At 62.0% G+C, this 17,416-nt stretch overlaps 1 protein-coding gene across 1 annotated transcript; it reads left to right on the top strand.

Annotated features, from left to right (window-relative positions):
• Nucleotides 1-6,818: 6,818 nt before the first annotated feature.
• Nucleotides 6,819-14,757, top strand: KLHL30 (kelch like family member 30; the record flags this gene model as incomplete). Its single annotated transcript, XM_080690268.1, has 7 exons — nt 6,819-7,592; nt 8,484-8,619; nt 10,719-10,805; nt 11,298-11,453; nt 12,551-12,739; nt 13,353-13,498; nt 14,506-14,757. The coding sequence occupies 7 exons, from the start codon at nt 6,819-6,821 to the stop codon at nt 14,755-14,757; spliced, it is 1,740 nt and encodes a 579-aa protein (XP_080546394.1).
• Between the last annotated feature and the right edge of the window lie 2,659 nt (nt 14,758-17,416).

Below are 17,416 nucleotides of genomic sequence, written 5' to 3'. Positions count from 1 at the left end.
ACCGCCCATCCATAGAACAGGGGAGAGGCCAGAGATGGGACAGAGCAGGGCAAGGCGAGAGGGCCTTCCCCAGGTGAAGACAGCGTCCTGAGCGCACCCTGCCCACCGCCCGGGAGGCGGTCACTCACAGCCGCCCACTCCATGCTAGTGCCCAGCCGACGCTCCAGGGAAAGCTCTCTGTGAGGCCCCTCTCCCCAAGCTGGCTGAGGCCCGAGGCAGCAGCAGGACCTGGCCTGGGCCAGAGGAGGGACATGCACAGGGTAGCTGCAGCCTCAGGAGCAGTGCAGCCCGGGTCCCCTCCCAAGACGAGCTGCCGGGCCTGGAGGAGGGCAGAGCCGGGGACACCCCAGGGCTGCGGCTGCTCTATCACCCTTTCTCCACGTGGGCAAGGGGTCCAGGGTCTCAGGCGCTGCCAAGAACGGTGCGAGCTAGGCCCGGGAAGGGGCCCGGGTGTCTGCTGTGGGGAGCTGGGCGGGCAGAGGCGGGCTGCTGGGTGGAGCCGAGCGCCTGCACAGCCACGCTTGGAGTCCTGAGGGGCAGGAGCTTTGGGAAGACATAAAGTCGGGGTGCTAGGGGAGCTGGAAAGGGATGTGGCACTGGCCTGGCTTCAGCCCCCAGCAGTGGCTGCCCGGGCCTGGGAGGGCCGGGCGGGGACCCCCCCATCCTGCGAAGCCCCTCAGCTGGACCTGAATTTGCTAAATAAAGCTGCTGTTCCTGCTGACCCACTAGTGCTCCTCCGGGGCCCCTGACAGCTGCCTGCCCATGACCACCCGACAGGGTGGACACGGCCACCCGGGCCTCCCTCAGCTCAGGGCAGCACCAGGCGGGGTCCCCAGCCCCTCAGGGACCTGGCTGCTCACCACATGGAGGGGATAGGATGGGGACAGGCGCTGACCTGCCCCTCGTGGGGAGCAGGGGGCAGGGGCTCTGTCCCGGGTCACCTCAGACCTCAGCAGCCGGGGCCACGCTACAAAGAACAGACTGACGGGCAGGGCACCACGGCGCTGTGCACAGGGCTCCCCAGAACACTTTCTCAGCCAGGGAGGCCCTAGCGCTTGACCTTGGTGTGTGCCCTCTGCCCGGGCTGGCAGAGGTCAAGGGCCGGAGGGTCTGGGGAGCTCTGGGTAGGGGTGTCAGAAGTTTGGGCAGTCTGACATCTCCTGTGGTCCCTCATGGCCACTTACCAAGTGATATTGTTCAGGGGTCTGGGGGTGAGCCGTGGACACAGCCTGGCCCGAGTCGCTCCTGGCAGGAAGTTGGTACCCCCAGCTCAGGGGTCATATCAAGGCCATCGGGGGCACCCCAAGGCCTCAGGGGACCTGAGAGCTGGACTCCTGGCTGCCAGGCAAAGGGTCCAGGCCTGTGACTCAGAAGAAAGGTGACCCTCAGATGCCTTCTGCCGGCTCCCTGCTCTCCTCAGCCTGGGTGTGGCGGAATGCTGGCCTTTAAAGACATTCTAGATGGTTCTGGTGCCCAGTAGCCTGCGAAACCCTGGCCCACTGAGCCACCCATCTGTGGGGAGCAGGTGTCCTGGAGTGGGCAGGGTCAGCCCCGCAAGGCCTCACTCATGCTGCAAAGCCCGTTTGGCGTCTATAAACATGTCCGTCAGCCGGCAGAAACTCAGTGAAGACCTGGAGGGGCCTCAAATGCAGCGGGAGCCGGGGACTCAGCGGGATCGTCCGGGGGCCAGGCCAGAAGCCCTGGGAATGGCCTCCCCAGCCCACCAGCGCTCAAAGGGGCGGCCAGAGTGGCCCCTCCCCCTGGGTTGAACACGGTGAGGAGGACAGTGCTCATACAGCGTGTGGGTTTAACACAAAGTCAAGCTTTTTCTTAAACCCTGGTGTTTGAAAGAAAAAAAAACAAAGGAAGCTCTGAGGCCAGCCTCCAAGAAGGCCCCAGAGATACCTGCCTCCTGGTAGTCACAGCCACTTCTGGACAGGCCACAGGAGACGCTGCAGCCCTGGCTCCGGTGCCCTCTCTACCTCTAGGAAGCCGCAGTCATGAGGAGGAGCAGCCTCTGGAGCCCAGGCCCCATCCCAGGGAAGCTTCAGATGACTGCGGTTTGTCCAGAATAAAACCCATCACAGAGTGTTGTCCTGAGACACCAGGTCTTGGGGAAATTTGTTATGCAGCGGTAGCTGACTCGTGCAACAGGAGAGTAATGCGGAGAGGCCTGACTGGAAGGTATCATGTTTATAGGACAGTAGTCCATCAGACGAGGAGGCCTTGACCCCCAAACAGAGTCGTGTGGGTCACAGACCAGAACACAGGAGCCTGACTCTTCACATAAGGAAAACATGGCCACACCCCCAGCCTATTTTTATTCTTTATTTTGAAACAAGGTCTCACAAAGTTGCAGCAGGCTTCATTAAGTATTTGATGCTGACTTCAAACCTGGGATCCTCCTGTCTCCGTCAATATTAAAAAAAAAAAAAACAAATGCCACGGCAAGTCCATGGGGAAGGAGTGTCAGTAACAGAGCTCAACTATTTTAGAAAGAAAAAAAAGATGACAGGGTGGCACCCACATAGAGTACATTGCTCCTGGAAGAAGAGACGCTGTTACCCAGATAAGCCATGAAACCCCCGGGTAGGAGGCCAGCCCGCCTGTGGGGTCCTGGGTGTCAGAGGCAGCCACACCGGAGGGAGCACATGGGCCTGCTCGGCCAAGCCAGGACAAGACGGCACACTCTCCAATCTAGGGAAACAGCCTCGCTGACGTGTCACTGAAGCAGTCCAAGATGGTCAGCAACCCGAAGGCCCATGGGTAGGAGGGTGACTGGATGTTACGGTGAGGCATCTCCTGGTCAAGACGAAATTTAAGACCGTGTTTTCACACACAGGCCTCGTCAGGAATGCTGATGACACAGCACGGAAGGCTAAGCAGGACACGCCTGGCCGAAGCCGGGCGGGGACCTTACCGAAGCCCGTGGGCTTCTACACTCGGCTTTCCCACTTTTTGTTTTTCTGTTTCCCAAAATGAAGGTGCTATTTCTATCACCATTAAAAGCAAAAACAAAATAAAAATAAGCCGGGTGTGGTGGCGCACGCTTGTGATCCCAGTACCTGGGAGGCTGAGACAGGAGTATCGCAGGTTCACCGCCAGCCTCGCCAACTTAGTAAAGCCCTCTGAAACTTACTGAGACCCTGTTCCAAAATAAAAAATAAAGCAGGGCTGGGGGCATAACTCACAGGTAGAAAGCCCCTAGGTTCAATCCCCGGTGACACACACACACACACACACACACGTGCAAAAAATGGGTGTGGGGGTACATGCCTTTAGTCCCAGGACTTGGGAGGCTGAGGTAGGAGGATCACAGGTTAGAGGTCAGCCTTAGCAACTTATCAAGACTGTTTCTAAATAAGGAATAATAAAAGGGCTGGGGATGTAGCTTAGAGATAGACTCTACTGGTTTAATCCCTAGTAACAAAAAGAAAAAGAGAGGGAAGAGAGAGAGACCCAGTAGGAGCATGTTTTGTTTGTTTAGTTTTGTTTTTGTTTTGGGGGTACTGGGGTTTGAACCCGGGGGCTTTCTGACTCTAAGCTACACCCCCAGCCCTATTTTTATTCCTTATTTTGAAACAGGGCCTCATGAAGTTGCTGGCTTCAAACCTGCGATTTTCCTGTCTCAGCCTCCCAAGTACCGGGATTATAAGCGTGTGCCACTACGCCTGCTAGCGAGGTGTTTTTACAAACTGAAACACAAGCGGGGCCTGGTGGTGCATACTTGTAATCCGGGTACTTGGGAGGCTGAGACCGGAGGATCGCGGTTCGCGGACAGCCTCAGCTACTTAGTGAGGCCCTCTGCAACTCAGTGAGACCCGGTTTCAAAATAAAGAATAAAAAATAGGGCAGGGGGTGTAGCTTGGAGGTCGAATGCCCCTGGGTTCCATCCCCAGACCCGCAAAAAAAAAAAAAAAAAAAAAAAAAAAAAGAAAAAGAAAAAAAAAAAAAAGGCCAGAGCCCTCCTTCGACTCCCAGCCCCTGCTCAGCCTCTCGAGCTGGGAGCCCGAGCTCCGTTGAGACCCGTGAGCCTGTGGACCACATGCTGCTGTATGTTTGATGACCCCATTTCTTTTTTTGTTGTTGCAGTGCTGGGGATGGAACCCAGGTACATTCTACTCCAAGCTACACGCCCAGCCCTATTTTTATGCTTTATTTTGAAACAGGGTCTCAGTAAGTTGCAGAGGTCCTCACTAAGTAGCTGAGGCTGGCTAAGAATCTGCGATCCTCCTGTCTCAGCCTCCCAAAGGCTGGGATCACAAGCGTGTGCCACCACGCGCAGCTCCATGACCCCATTTCTTAGCTCTCTTTGGCACCCAAGACACAGGGCGTCATAGGCAGCCCAGAGGCAAGGCCACAGTGGAGCGGGAAGGCGCCTCGGTATCTCCCATCCCTGCACCGCTTGGCGAGGTCTGGGGGGCCTCCTCGATGCCTCGTGCACCCTCATTGCCCCCAAAGCCTCCTGTTCCACCGTGGACCCTGAGCTTTGGCAGGCTCGGCTCACCAACCTGCGTTTATCACGATGTGACTTTCCCACTTGACGCAAACAGGCGAGGCCTACTCTAGAGACCCGCCTTAGAGCAGGCATGGGCACCCAGCTCTGGCTGGGCTCTCTGTGTGCCCTAGCCCCAGCAGGCCTCCCAGGGCCCCACCATGCAGTGAGGAAATGAAGGTGTTGCCTTCCCCACCCACGCCACCCGGCTGTCCCCAGAGGGGTGAGAGTTCCTGCTGGGCCTGGAAGCCCTGCCGGCCCTTGGGCTGCCGATGCCCGTGCTCAGGGTGGGCTTTCAGAGTGGACAGTCTGCAGAGAGCTGTCACCGCCTTTCTCCCCACCCACCATCCCTCGCTGCCCTCCCTCTCATGCAGACAGAGGCTAAAAATACCCCTTGTCCCCACGTGGCCACAGCCCCGCCCAGCCCCGCAGGCCTTGCCCCATGCTGCCCGGCAGGCCTGTCCTTGTGATCTCAGCAACGGGGCCCCAGAGCTGACTGAGGTAGGGTCCAGGGCTCTGAGAGGGGCTGTGATGGGAGGGGCCTGGGGCCCAGAGCGGCGGGGAGGTGGGGGGCGTGCTGGAGCAGCCCCCAGCCCAGGGTGGCAGAGTGGAGTGCATGGGGCAGAGCCCGCTCCCGGGCAGGCTCCGCAGACAAGTTTCCTTATGCCTTTCTCCCTTGCCGGAGAGGTGGGCCAGGGAGGCTGGACCCCTGAGGTTGCAGCCAGGGCCACACCGGGCAATCCCCCAGGCCCTAGGCCATCCTACCTGTCACCCTTGCTCCTAGGCAGGCCCTGGGGAGGCTGGGAGCCCAGGAAACCCCACCCACACTGGGGCCTCCGCAGTGGCCCCCGGGAGGTGCTGGTCGCCCTGGCTTGGCCACCGCCCAGGAGCAGCAGCCCAAGAGGCACAGTAATGACAGGAATGCAAGGCCGGGTGGCGGCCACACAGCCCCTCCCTACATGGCCAGCCAGTCTCCTGTGCTGGGCCGGTGTGGACCTGCCGGCCTCCTGAGCGGTCCTGGTCGGGCACGAGCCTGGGCCCTGGCCTGGAAGGCCCCGGTGGGCTCCAGGGCACGTCCCTGCTCTCCTTCCTACCGACGGGGCAGAGCCCCTTGCCACAGGCCTCATGGCTCACCTGCCCTCCAGATGGGTCTTTTTCTTTCTGATCCTACTCACTTCTGGAGCATTCCACGCCCCCTGCTGGGCGGGGCACAGCTTTTGGCCACTGGGGCCAACACCTTTTATATATTTTTTGCAGTATTGGGGATGGAACCTAGTGACATTCTACGTCCGAGCTCCACCCCCAGCTCTATTTTTTATTCTTTATTTTGAAGCATGGTCTCACTGAGTTGCAACAGGCCTCTCAGCCTCCCGAATGCTGGGATTATAAGCGCATACCACCACGCCCAGCGGGGCCAACCCCTTTGTACACTGTCTTTGGAGTGGTCTTCTTAGGGTGAAATAACAGAATCACATAAATAAACACGCACATACTTAAACAAGGCCAGAGTGGATTTGCTGACTGAGACGGGCACACGGAGGTGCAGAAGTTGCCCAACGAGGCTGCCTGGGGCTGTCTGTAGCAACTTGACCGCCTGGCTCTGACTCTGCCCGGCTCCTCCGGCTCCTGGCTGTGTGGTCTTGGGCAAACGAGGCCAGCTCTCTGTGCTGCCGCCTGCTCGGCTGTGAGCCGATAGCGCTCAGCTGACAGCCCCCGGGGCTGAGTGGCTGGTGCCGGCCACTGCCTCCTAAGGGCATGATACCAGGCTCTCCATGGGCAGATGAGGAAACAGGACCAGAGAGGGGCACGGCTCACTCAAGGTCACCCGGCAAGGTCACAGCAGGCAGGCAATGGGAATCAGCCAGGCAGAAAACCTCAAAACGCCCCGGCAGCGTGGGACAGAGGGAGCCTGGCTGGAGTGTTTGGCACGGGGTCCCTGTGCGCTGGGGTCTGTGCTGCGCGGCCCAGATGTGTGGAGGAGGCCCAAGGCTGGGGCTCTCTTTCCAGTTCCTCCTGTCCTGTTTGCCCAATCACAGGAATGCCCCCTTCCCTCTCCTGCCCCCAAGCCTCAGCATCCTTCCTGTTAGAAAGGGCAGCCCTTGGCCTCCTCGCACGACCTGGGTCGACGGGTGCGCAAGGTGGCTTGCAGGTTAGCGACACTCAGCCGGTGCCGACAAGAGCTGAGTGCAGTCGGCGGACAAACAGCTCCCCAGGTGCACAAGACCATCAGCCGTTCATGGCTGACCCTGCCATCCTCCCTTCCTAGGGCTGGGCTGGGTCCCGGCACGTCTCCAGGCGCTGCGGCCTTGGTGGGGCAGGCAGTATGGTGCGCAACGTGGACGACCTGGACTTCCAGCTGCCCTCGCACGCCCAGGACATGCTGGACGGGCTGCAGCGGCTACGCGCCCTGCCCAGGCTGACCGACGTCACGCTGCTGGTGGGCGGTCAGGAGCTGCCCTGCCACCGCGGCCTCCTGGCGCTCAGCAGCCCCTACTTCCACGCCATGTTCACGGGTGACTTTACGGAGAGCTTCTCCGCCCGCGTGGAGCTGCGGGACGTGGAGCCGGCGGCGGTGGGCCAGCTGGTGGACTTCGTGTACACGGGCCGGCTGACCATCACGCAGAGCAACGTGGAGACGCTCACGCGCGCGGCCTCGCGCCTCCACTTCCCCTCCGTGCAGAAGGTCTGCGGCCGCTACCTCCAGCAGCAGCTGGATGCCACCAATTGCCTGGGCATCTGGGAGTTCGGGGAGCAGCAGGGGCTGCTGGGGGTGGCTGCCAAGGCCTGGGCCTTCCTGCGGGAGAACTTTGAGGCCGTGGTACGGGAGGACGAGTTCCTGCAGCTGCCCCGAGACCGGCTGGCCGCCTGCCTGGCCAGCGACCTGCTGCAGGTGCAGCCGGAGCAAAGCCGGCTGGAAGCCTTGCTGCGCTGGGTGCGCCACGACCCCCAGCCCCGGGCTGCCCACCTGCCCCAGCTCCTCAGCCTCGTGCACCTGGACGCCGTGCCCAGGCCCCATGTGCAGCAGCTGCTGGACACGGAGCCGCTCATCCAGGATTCAGAGGCGTGCCAGGAGGCCCTGTCCCAAGGCCACGTGGGGGTGAGTGGGCAGGAGGAACAGGAGGGCTGCACGGAGGGGCACGGGGAGGGAGGAGCATCGCCAAGCGCCCCACCTGTAGGGGATCACTGCTCACCCCGACTGTGCCCTCTGCCTGAGCGTGGCATACCCTGGGCACCGGGAGAGGGGACCTGGGAGCATCAGGCCTGAGGCAGAGTGGAAAGGCCAGAGCTGGGAAGAACACATGGTCAGATGCTGGGAGCATCCTGCAGGGTACTGGAGGTCAGGGAGGGCTCCCTGGAGGAAGCGGCAGCAGAGCTGGGCCCAGAGGAGGAGGAAGAGGAGGGAGAACCATCCAGGAAGGCAGCACACCTGGTGCCCAGGCAGGGCCACAGGCGGCACAGCGGCCACCCACCTGAGGCGCCATTCCCATCTGTGCTGGCAGCGAGCTGCAAGCAGGGCGACCCCTGAGGAAGCGCAGGCCCCGTGCAGGTCACGGCCTGCAGGAGGGTGATGCAGCTCTGGCTGAGGGTCCCAGCTGAGGGTGGAGAGCGCAGTGGGCAGAACCACGACCCCTACAGCTGCTGTGGGCCTGGCCCCGTGCTGGCCAGGCTCGGCTTGCCCGGCTCTGCCACTATCCTGGCTGCAGGTGGGTGGGAGGTCGGGCCTTCTGGGGAGGGGTCCTGGCAGCCACTGTGGGCCTCCTGGGAGGTGGGCACGTTTGTGGGGAGCCAGGGCAGGCTGTGGGGCCACCTCCAGCCCTTTGGGGGCCACAGCAGTATACACACGGATACACACGTGCGCACATAGATTCACATGCATGTACTAGTGGATACACATGCATGCTGGGGCCCACCCGGCCCTGACAGTGATAGCTGCGAGACCCTGGGCCCTGGGATGACGCGGCCACCCTGCCCCTGCTCCTGTCTGCAGATGCCGCCAGGCCCCCCGCAGAAGCTGGAGGAGGTGCTGGTCGTGGTGGGCGGGCGGGCGCTGGAGGAGGACGAGGAGGGCGGAGAGGAGCCCGCTCCCCACCCGGGGAACTTTGCTTTCTACAACACCAAGGCCAGTGAGTACCTCCCCGCGCCCGCCCTGCCAGGCTGCAGGTGGAGCCAGCGAGGCACACAGAGGACCGGCCGGGCCGTCCTGGGAGCGCAGAACCCAAGTGGGGGCACTTTGGGCCCCTTTCCCACCTGCCAGAGCCCCCAACTCTGGCCTTTGCCAGGTCCTGGGGGTCGGTTAAAGGGTTCCATCACCCGGGCAGACTGCTCCTCCCAGCGCCCCTGGCCTGCACACCCGCAGGGACTGCCTCGGCCAGCTTTCTCAATGTATGATGCAAAGACTTAAAGACTTGGCCAAGTCTTAGAGCAAGGAAGATTTATTTGCTCACGGTTTTCCTTGGGGACTTAGGGGTCCGGTCCTTGTGAGGCCTGGGACGGTGGGTCTCGGGGCATGGCGGCCGTGAGGGTAGAGAAAGGAGAGAGCAGCGCTTTGTTCTCACATCATGGAGGTCGGTGGCAAGAGAGAGTGGAGGAGAGGAGGGGCCCCGAGGCGAGGCGCAGCCCCAGGGGCGCCCTCCAATCACACCCTAGGAGCCCTGGCCACCACCCAGACAAATCCATTACAGGTCAGCCCTGAGCTCAATCCTGAACCCTTCAGGGCTCTCTACATCCAACATGACAGAGAAAGGGGTGCAGGCAGCCCGGCACTGGGAGCTCAGGCTCTGCGTCAGCCCACACGGGCTCCAGGCCCACCTGAGCAGGTCCCTTTACTTCGAGGGTTGGGCCTCAGTTTCTATGTCTGCGAAGTGGGCGCCTGGCGCCCTCCCTCACAGCTGTCAGGAGGCCTGACCTGCGTGTGGCTAGTGAGAGGCTCAGCGCCTCCCGCTTCCTTGGGAAAGTGCTGGTGCAGCTGGCCGGGGTCCTGGGGCCGAGGCGGGTGGCCAGCCACCCCATGGCGTCAGCGGCTGGCAGGCGGGAGAAGCCTGAGGCTGGCTGTCCAGGTCAGGGGCTGACGAGAGGGGATTTGGGGCTGACGTCAGGGGGAGCAGCTGTCCTGAGACCTGGCAGCACAGCCTGCAGCCTGCCGGGCAGTCCCCCCCGGGGCAACAGGGCCATGAGTCAGGGGACACGCAGTCCCTGCCGCGGTGCAGGCTCTGCACCTCCCCGCGGGCCCCAGCTCCCCATGCCCAGCACACCGTGACACACAGGAAATGGCCTTCCTGGGGCCTCCCAAGGCCTGCCTGGGGGGCCTCAACATTCCCACGCTTCCTGCCTCAGTGGATAGTCTCAGAGCGTTCCCTCGTCCTCTGTCTCAGTACCCCTGCAGCTCCCGAAAGAAGGTCTGGCCTCATCCCGCCCCTCATGCAAGCCTGGCTGTGCAATCCCCGGTGACACACACTCCCCCTACGCCCCACGCTGCCCTGAGAGGCTGGGGTTGACCCCATTCAACAGATAGGGAAATTGAGGCCGGGTTTTTCCGATGCCACACAGCTGGAACATGGGCAGGACCATGGTGGGACGTGGGCCCCACTCTGCCTGCTGCAGGCTGGTATCTGGCCCACACACTCCTGGCTGCCACACAGCAGAGAGGGGCTTGGGAGGAATGGAGACGGTGTGACGTTTGGTTTATAACCCACTAGTGATGCCATTAGCCCCTAGCCCGCCCCCTGAGGGGAGCTGGACCTGGGACCGAGTGGTCCATCTCGGTCCAGGCTGAAAGCCCAGCCTGCAGCCGTGGTAGGGCACACTTGTCATCCCAGCATTTGGGAGGCTGAGACAGCAGGATCACAGTTCATGGACAGCCTCAGCTACTCAGCTACCTAGTGAGGCCCTTTGCAACTCCATAAGACCCTGTTTCAAAATAAAGAATAGAAAATCAGGCTGGGGGTGTAGCTCAGAGGTAGAATTCCCCTGGGTTCCATCCCCAGCACTGAAAAAAAAAAAAAATGCCCATCCTGCAAAGCACCTGTTGCATCCTGGGTGCCATCCTGAGTCAGGGCCCGGGCGGCTTGGGCACTGTGGGGAGGCTGGCCAGGGGATAGAGTGCCCAGGCCCAGGCCTGGCCCTCAGCTGGCCCTTCTGCATTAGCAAAGGGTCCTCTCTGCGACCAGTGCTGGTGGAGGCCCTGGGAATGGCCACCCTGACCCTGCCACGCTCTTCCCTCCAGGGTGCTGGATGGCGCTCCCCGACTTCCCAGACTACCACAAGTGGGGCTTCTCCCTGGCCGCACTCAACAACAACGTCTACGTCACAGGTGGGCAGCCTCAGCTCCTTCTTGATGCCCGGCGTCAGGGGCCGCAGAGGGCGGGCATCGAGACTGGCTCCCCTGCTGGGTGGGACCCCTGGGGCCGCTGGAGACCCCGCCAGGCCTTGCTGTGCCTGTGAGCGCGAGGCCGTTGGCATCCAGGGCTCCGCACTCCTAGCGCTGGAGCCGGGCCCTGTGCACTGCCGGCTGGGCCTGCTCCCACGGCCCGGGGCCCTGTGCGGGGGGCTCTGCCCTTCCGTGTCACAGAAGTTGGGGTTCCCTGGAGGGGAGAGGCGAGGAAGCCAGGGCCAAGTCCCCGTGTTCACAGGATGAGGTTGGTGTCACAGTCTGGCCCTCAGCCTCGGTTCTGCCAGTGCTGAGGCCCAACACATTTGTGATCATGGCCTGGCACAGGGTAGAGGCGGACACTGGTGCCCAGACCCCAGGGGCCTGCAAACCCCGGCCTGGTGGCACCTGTGTGGATGGGACCTCTCCTGCCAGGTGGCTCCCGGGGCACAAAGACGGACACCTGGTCAACCACCCAGGCCTGGTGCTTCCCACTGAAGGAGGCGGCCTGGAAGCCCGTGGCACCCATGCTGAAGGCCCGCACCAACCATGCCAGTGCTGCACTCAACGGAGAGATCTACGCCATTGGCGGTGAGGCCTCCCTCCCCTTCCCGCGGCCACCAGCCCCACCCACGCCCTCACCAGGGACGCTGGCCTCGCTGTCTGGTGGGGTCAGCAAACCCCGCACCAGGGCTCCCAGCGGGTGGCTCTCAAAACCTGTGGTCTGCGTGTCTTTGGCAGTCAGCCCTCCGTGACAGGAACGGTCTGAGGAACGCAGGAGGTAGGGCCTGTGGCTGCCACGGGGCGACCATGACATCCCAGGACCTGGGGCTCAGCTCGGTGTCACTGGGAGTCCTCCGGGCCAGGGACCCACGTGGCCTCTGCTGTTGCCGGCATCAGGCCCAGCCTGACACAGGGGTCGCCTCACCACCCCGAGACCTGGCACTATAGTTAGGAGTTTCTCAGGGAACTTACCCAGGAGATGACAACTGAAAAGCAAGCCGCCTGTGACCCCAAAGCCCTGGAGGTGTCGGCCTGGCCCTCGGCCGCTCCTAACGCCGCTCCCGTCCCAGCCGTCTCTTCCTTCTCAGTGGCTGTGTCCCCAGCCCAGGTTCAGGGAGCTGAGGGTCGGGCAAGGTGCCCTCCCTGTCCATGGTTCACCACACTGGCACACCAGCCTGCCTGGGAGCTGCCCATGGCTGCAGGTTAGACCTTAGAGCCCACTCTGCCAGGCCCAGCACACACACACACCCACTACTGGGTTGGCACGCCGAGCCATGAGATGGGCGTGGTTCGCTGCCCCTGGAGGGCACACCCTCCTTCCCTGGCCCCTCCTGAGGACGCCCAGGGTGGGCACCATTACCTTTTTTTTTTTTTTTTTTGCGGCACTAGGGATGGAACCCAGGGGCATTCTACCTCCGAGCTACACCCCCAGCCCTATTTTTTATTCTTTATTTTGAAACAGGGTCTCACTGAGTTGCAGAGGGCCTCACTAAGTAGCTGCGGCTGTCGGTGAACCACGATCCTCCTGTCTCAGCCTCCCAAAGGCTGGATTACAAGCGTGCGTCACCTCGCCCAGCTTTCCACATTACCTTTGAAGGCCCAAGGCCCTGAGTTTGCCTGAGCCCCTCTTCCTCCCTGATCCCTGCAGCTGGGACCCCCGCCCAGCTGAGCCCTCCTCCCCACAGGCACCACCCAGGACGTGGTGGAGGTGGAGAGCTACGACCCCTACACGGACAGCTGGGCGCCCGTCAGCCCGGCCCTCAAGTATGTCAGCAACTTCTCGGTGGCCGGCTGCCGAGGCCGGCTCTACCTGGTGGGGTCCAGTGCTTGCAAGTACAACGCGCTGGCCCTGCAGTGCTACAACCCCATCACAGGTGGGCAGGGGCCGCGGGCCCCAAGGCAGTGGGGCTGGAGGGGGCACAGGCAGATGTCCCCGTGAGGGCTGATGGGAGGCCAGCAGGGAGGGGCCCTTCCCAGCCTCAGGGCTCCTGTGCCGTGCCCAGCCGTGGTGCAGCCCACACCAGGCCCCAAAGGCTGCCTGGCTGCTTCATCCACCTGGAGTGGCCCCATGGGCAGTGGCTTCTGACCCCTAAGGCCCAGGGGCCCAGGCCGGGGCTCAGGACTCCCTGGCGGCTGAGTTGTAGCTTGCCCTCCAGGCTCAGCGGCCTTCCTAGCTCTGGTCTGTAGTCTTGTCCTGCGGACGGTGCAAATGACAACAGGGCCCATTTCATAGCTGAGTGTCAGGACTCAGGAGGGACCCGTGAGACCATGTGGCTTCCAGCCTGGCCGTCCGGGCGGTACGGGACTGTGGAGCAGGCTGGCGCCAAGGTCGAGGATGGGGTGTGGGTGGTGGCCAGGCTGAAGTCCCTCCTGAGGACGGGTCCTGCGCTGCTTCCCCGGGTTTCTTGGAGGACTCGACTCACTCCGTGGCCCCGGGCGGCACCTGCGGGTCCTCAGGACCACCCTGATGGCGTCCTGTGCCCGCAGACGTGTGGAGCGTCATCGCCTCGCCCTTCCTGCCCAAGTACCTGTCCTCGCCGCGCTGTGCCGCGCTGCACGGCGCGCTCTACCTCATTGGCGACAACACCAAGAAGGTGTACGTGTATGACCCGGGGGCCAACCTGTGGCAGAAGGTGGGTCACCCTTGCCCACCCCTCCTGGTGGGCCCACGGGACTCTAGGTGGGCAGGCAGTGGGCTTAGGCAGCGGGGGGGTGCCTGACAAGCTGGTCCTGGAGTCACCAGACCCAGGCCATAGCCCCTGGAGGTGAGAGCTGGTGGAGTGTGACGGAGGCCTCGGGGAGCGGTGCCCCGGTGCTCTGTCCCCTCCTGCCTCTTCCTGTGGTAGGCTGACCTGCCCTCCTTCTGGGGAGAAGCCCAGGCTCCACGGTGGTGCCGCAGGTCAACCGCTGGCTACAGGGGAGCGAGCGGCCTTTCCTGCTGCTGGCCTGTCTCCCCTGGGAGGCCATGATGGCTCTCAGCACTGAGCCCAATGCCCAGGGCCCACCCAGCTGCCTCCAGAGTCTCAGTCCAGGAGGCCGAGGCGGTGGCTCTCCTTCCTGCAGCCCTGGGAGGCTGTGCCAGCCCGCCCCGCTGCCCACAGCTGTCCCCTGGCGTCAGCGTTCCGCTGACCTGAAGCCCCCATTACAGTGCTCAAACAGGTGCAGGACAGGCCCTGCCAGGATGCGCCTCTCCCGGCCTCCTGCTGGGCTGTAGCCTGGCCTCTCCCCACCCACCCGCACCGCCACTCTGGGCTGGGGCTAGCAGCACGGTGCTCCTCTGGCCTCTTTGGGCTTGGGGACAGGGTTGTGCCCTTGACCATCATTATGAGGAGGCCACAGGCAGGCCCCATCCCACTGACCTGATGCCCGTACTCCCCTTGGCCTTCAGAAAGCCACTGCCTTGCCTGCCCCCCAAGGACCCCTGAGGCTTAGGCCCGGCAGGAGGAGGGGTGGCAAAGCCATCCCTGGTGGGCTGGGCCATCCGGGTATCTGTCCCCAGGTCCCCTCCAAGAAAGTCGCTCAACCCAGATCGCTGGAGGCGGCTTCAGGGGGCTGTGCACCAGCACCCAGCCATCCTCGGAACCTGGCCCTGCTCGCTTCCCACGTCTGGCTGCGGATGCTAACGACAGGCCACCCACAGGTCCAGTCCCAGCACAGCCTACACGAGAATGGCGCGCTGGTGCCTCTGGGGGACGCACTGTACGTGACCGGCGGCCGCTGGCAGGGCCTGGACGGCGACTACCGCGTGGAGATGGAGGCCTACGACACCATGCGGGACGCCTGGACGCGCCACGGTGCCCTGCCCCGCCTCTGGCTCTATCACGGGGCCTCCACCATCTTCCTGGACGTGGCCAGGTGGACGCAGCCCTTCGGCCCTGCCCAGGAGCACTAGGTGGGAGGCCCCGGGCCAGGTCCTGGGGCTTCTCTCCTTTCCTGGGGAACGACCCCTTTGGCCGTTGCTGGTGTTGGCCTGGAGCCGCTGTCCTCGCCAGGACTTGAGCTGGGTTCAGGTGCCCAGAGATGTCGGAAGGCTAAGCTCAGAGGGTGCAGCCTTGGTCTCCGGAGCCACCACACCACACTGCGCTGCCCAGTGGCAAGAGCCTGGACCCCAGACACTATAGTGTAGGAGGAGGGGCACAGGGACCTCAGAGAAAGAAGCCAGGGCTCCAGGGGGCCCTCATAGCTCAGGCCCAATCCCTGGCTCCTAGGGAGCAGCATGGATGGGGCGTGTGAGCAGGGTGTGCAGGAGGCAGAGGCAGGCCCCGGGATGGGGCCAACTCCTTCTTCCTGACCCCTGCCTCGTAACAGGCCTGGCAGCTCCCCTTCCCGGGCCGCAGGCTGTAAGTCCACACTGCCCAGGCTGACTCAGTGGGCCTCAGGCCCTTCCCTTGCTCCTGTATGTCGGCACCAGGCCCCCCAACCTGCTTCTGGGGACAGAGGAGGCCCTGCCAACCCCTGCTGCGGCCCCTGCGCTGAGAAAGCAGCCCCCAGGAGGCACCAGGAAGGAAGGGGAGGGACGAGGGAAGGAATGGGTCCCAGGCAGCCAGCAGGAGGGGAGGGACAGCATTCCTCCTGCGGCTTGGGCGATTTGCATCAAAACACAGGCTCTTAACAGAGCGCAGTGGCAAGCACCTGTCATTCCAGTACTTGGAAGGCTGAGACAGGAGGGTCGCAAGTTCAAGGCCAGCCTCAGACATTTAGCAAGACCCTATTTAAAATAAAAAATTGGACGGGCATGGTGGCACACACTTGTAGTACCAGCCTTTGGGAGGGTGAGACAGGAGGATTGCGGTTTGTGGACAGCCTCAGCTACTTAGTGAGGCCCTCTGCAACTCAGCGAGACCCTGTTTCAAAATAAAGAATAAAAAATACAGCTGGGGGTGCAGCTCAGAGATAGAATGCCCAAGTTCCAGCTCCAGTGCTGCAAAAAATAAAGAAAAATAATAAATAAATAATAAAAAATTGAAGCCAGGGCCCACCCAGTACTGTGTACATGTATGTCACTATCAACATGATTTACATTATGGTGGGAGATTAATAAAATAAAATTAATAAAAGTATATTATTGCAATAAAAGTATATTATTTCAAGTAGTGCCCACTTGTAACCCTAGTACTTGGGAGGCTGAGGCAGGAGGATCACAGGCTCAAAGTCAGCTCGGCAACTTAGGGAGGCTTTCGGCAACCTGAATGCCTCTGGGTTCAATCCCCAGTACCAGAATAAATAAATAAATAAATAAATAAATATAAAATAAAAATGGAAAGGATTGGGGGTGTAGCCGCTCAGTGGTAGAATGCCTCTGGGTTCAATCCCCAGTGCAAACAAATAAACTCTTCACCAGAATGGAGCCCCCACAGGGTGAGGCCCCTGGGGGCCTTGGGGTGACTGGGCATACAGGGGCCTTACTCCTGGCAGCCTCTCTGACAGGAGGTGGGCTCATGGGGCAGCAGCCTGCCCCAGGGCACTGCAGGCTCCTCGGGCAGTGCAGGGCTGGCTCAGCCTCCTGGGGCTCTCGGCTTCCTCCCTCGCCCTCTGGTCATGAAGGAGGCACTGTGTTTGAAACCAAAGACACCATGAAGGGCTCTCGCCAGGCCGGGTGGCGCTTCCCGTCTGTCGCAGGCTCTGTCAGAGGACGGGCGCTGCAGTTGGAGTCAGGTGCTGCGGCGCCGGCCCTCCCTGGCACTGCCTCTCCCAGGCCCCAGGGCTTGCTCTCCAGGGCCAGCCCGGGCCAGCGGCTCTCCACCCCTGGCTCCCAGGACAGTCAGGAGCTGCTTCGCTCCCGGTCCTGACTTCTTCCTCCAGTTCCTGGTGGGAGAATTGGGCTGACCCTGCACCGGGGAGAACAAGGCCTCTGAGGCCTGCTCCCAGGGAGGAGGGCTGGCACCTGAGGCCCGCGTGACTGGTGGACAGGTGGACAGATGGACAGCGGGTCAAGGGTTTCTGGGATGCATTAGAGCTGCCAGAAACGCTTCCTAGGCAGTGTGGAAGTCAACCAAGGAGCTTTCTAAAACGACTCCTAGCCCGACGTGGAGGCATGAGTCTGTGATCTCAGTACTTGGCAACTTAGCAAAACCCTGCTTCAAAAGAAGTAAAGAGGGCTGGGAGCCGGGCGTGGCGGCGCACGCTTGTCATCCCAGTACCTGGGAGGCTGAGACAGGAGGATCGCAGGTTCACGGCCAGCTACGTAATGAGGCCCTCGGAGTGAGGCCATTTCAAAATAAAGAATAAAAAATAGGGTTGGGGTATAGCTCAGAAGTAGAATGCAGGTCCAATCCCCAGAAAAAAAAAAAATAATAACTCCAGCCAACCAGCTGTGCAAGGGCGAGGCCTGCTCTCTGCTCTGCGCACTGTGTGGGTGGGAACAGGGCTGTGTGGGGTGGGGACATGGGGCAGCACAGAGCAGGTGACAGGGGCGGGCCTCAGGATGGCACATGGCGGCTCTCGGCCCCCAAGTCAAACCCTGGAGAACCTTGTATAGACGAGACCCTCACATCCTCCTCCAGCCAGGGAACGGCTGCAGGGCGGCCTCTTCCGTGGCCAGAGTCCACAGG

This window comes from Muscardinus avellanarius (assembly GCF_963383645.1).
Source record: "Muscardinus avellanarius genome assembly, chromosome: 2".
In the NCBI taxonomy this organism is placed as follows: Eukaryota; Metazoa; Chordata; class Mammalia; order Rodentia; family Gliridae; genus Muscardinus; species Muscardinus avellanarius.
Note: the sequence above shows the minus strand (reverse complement) of the source record. Positions and strands in the feature narration are given on the sequence as shown.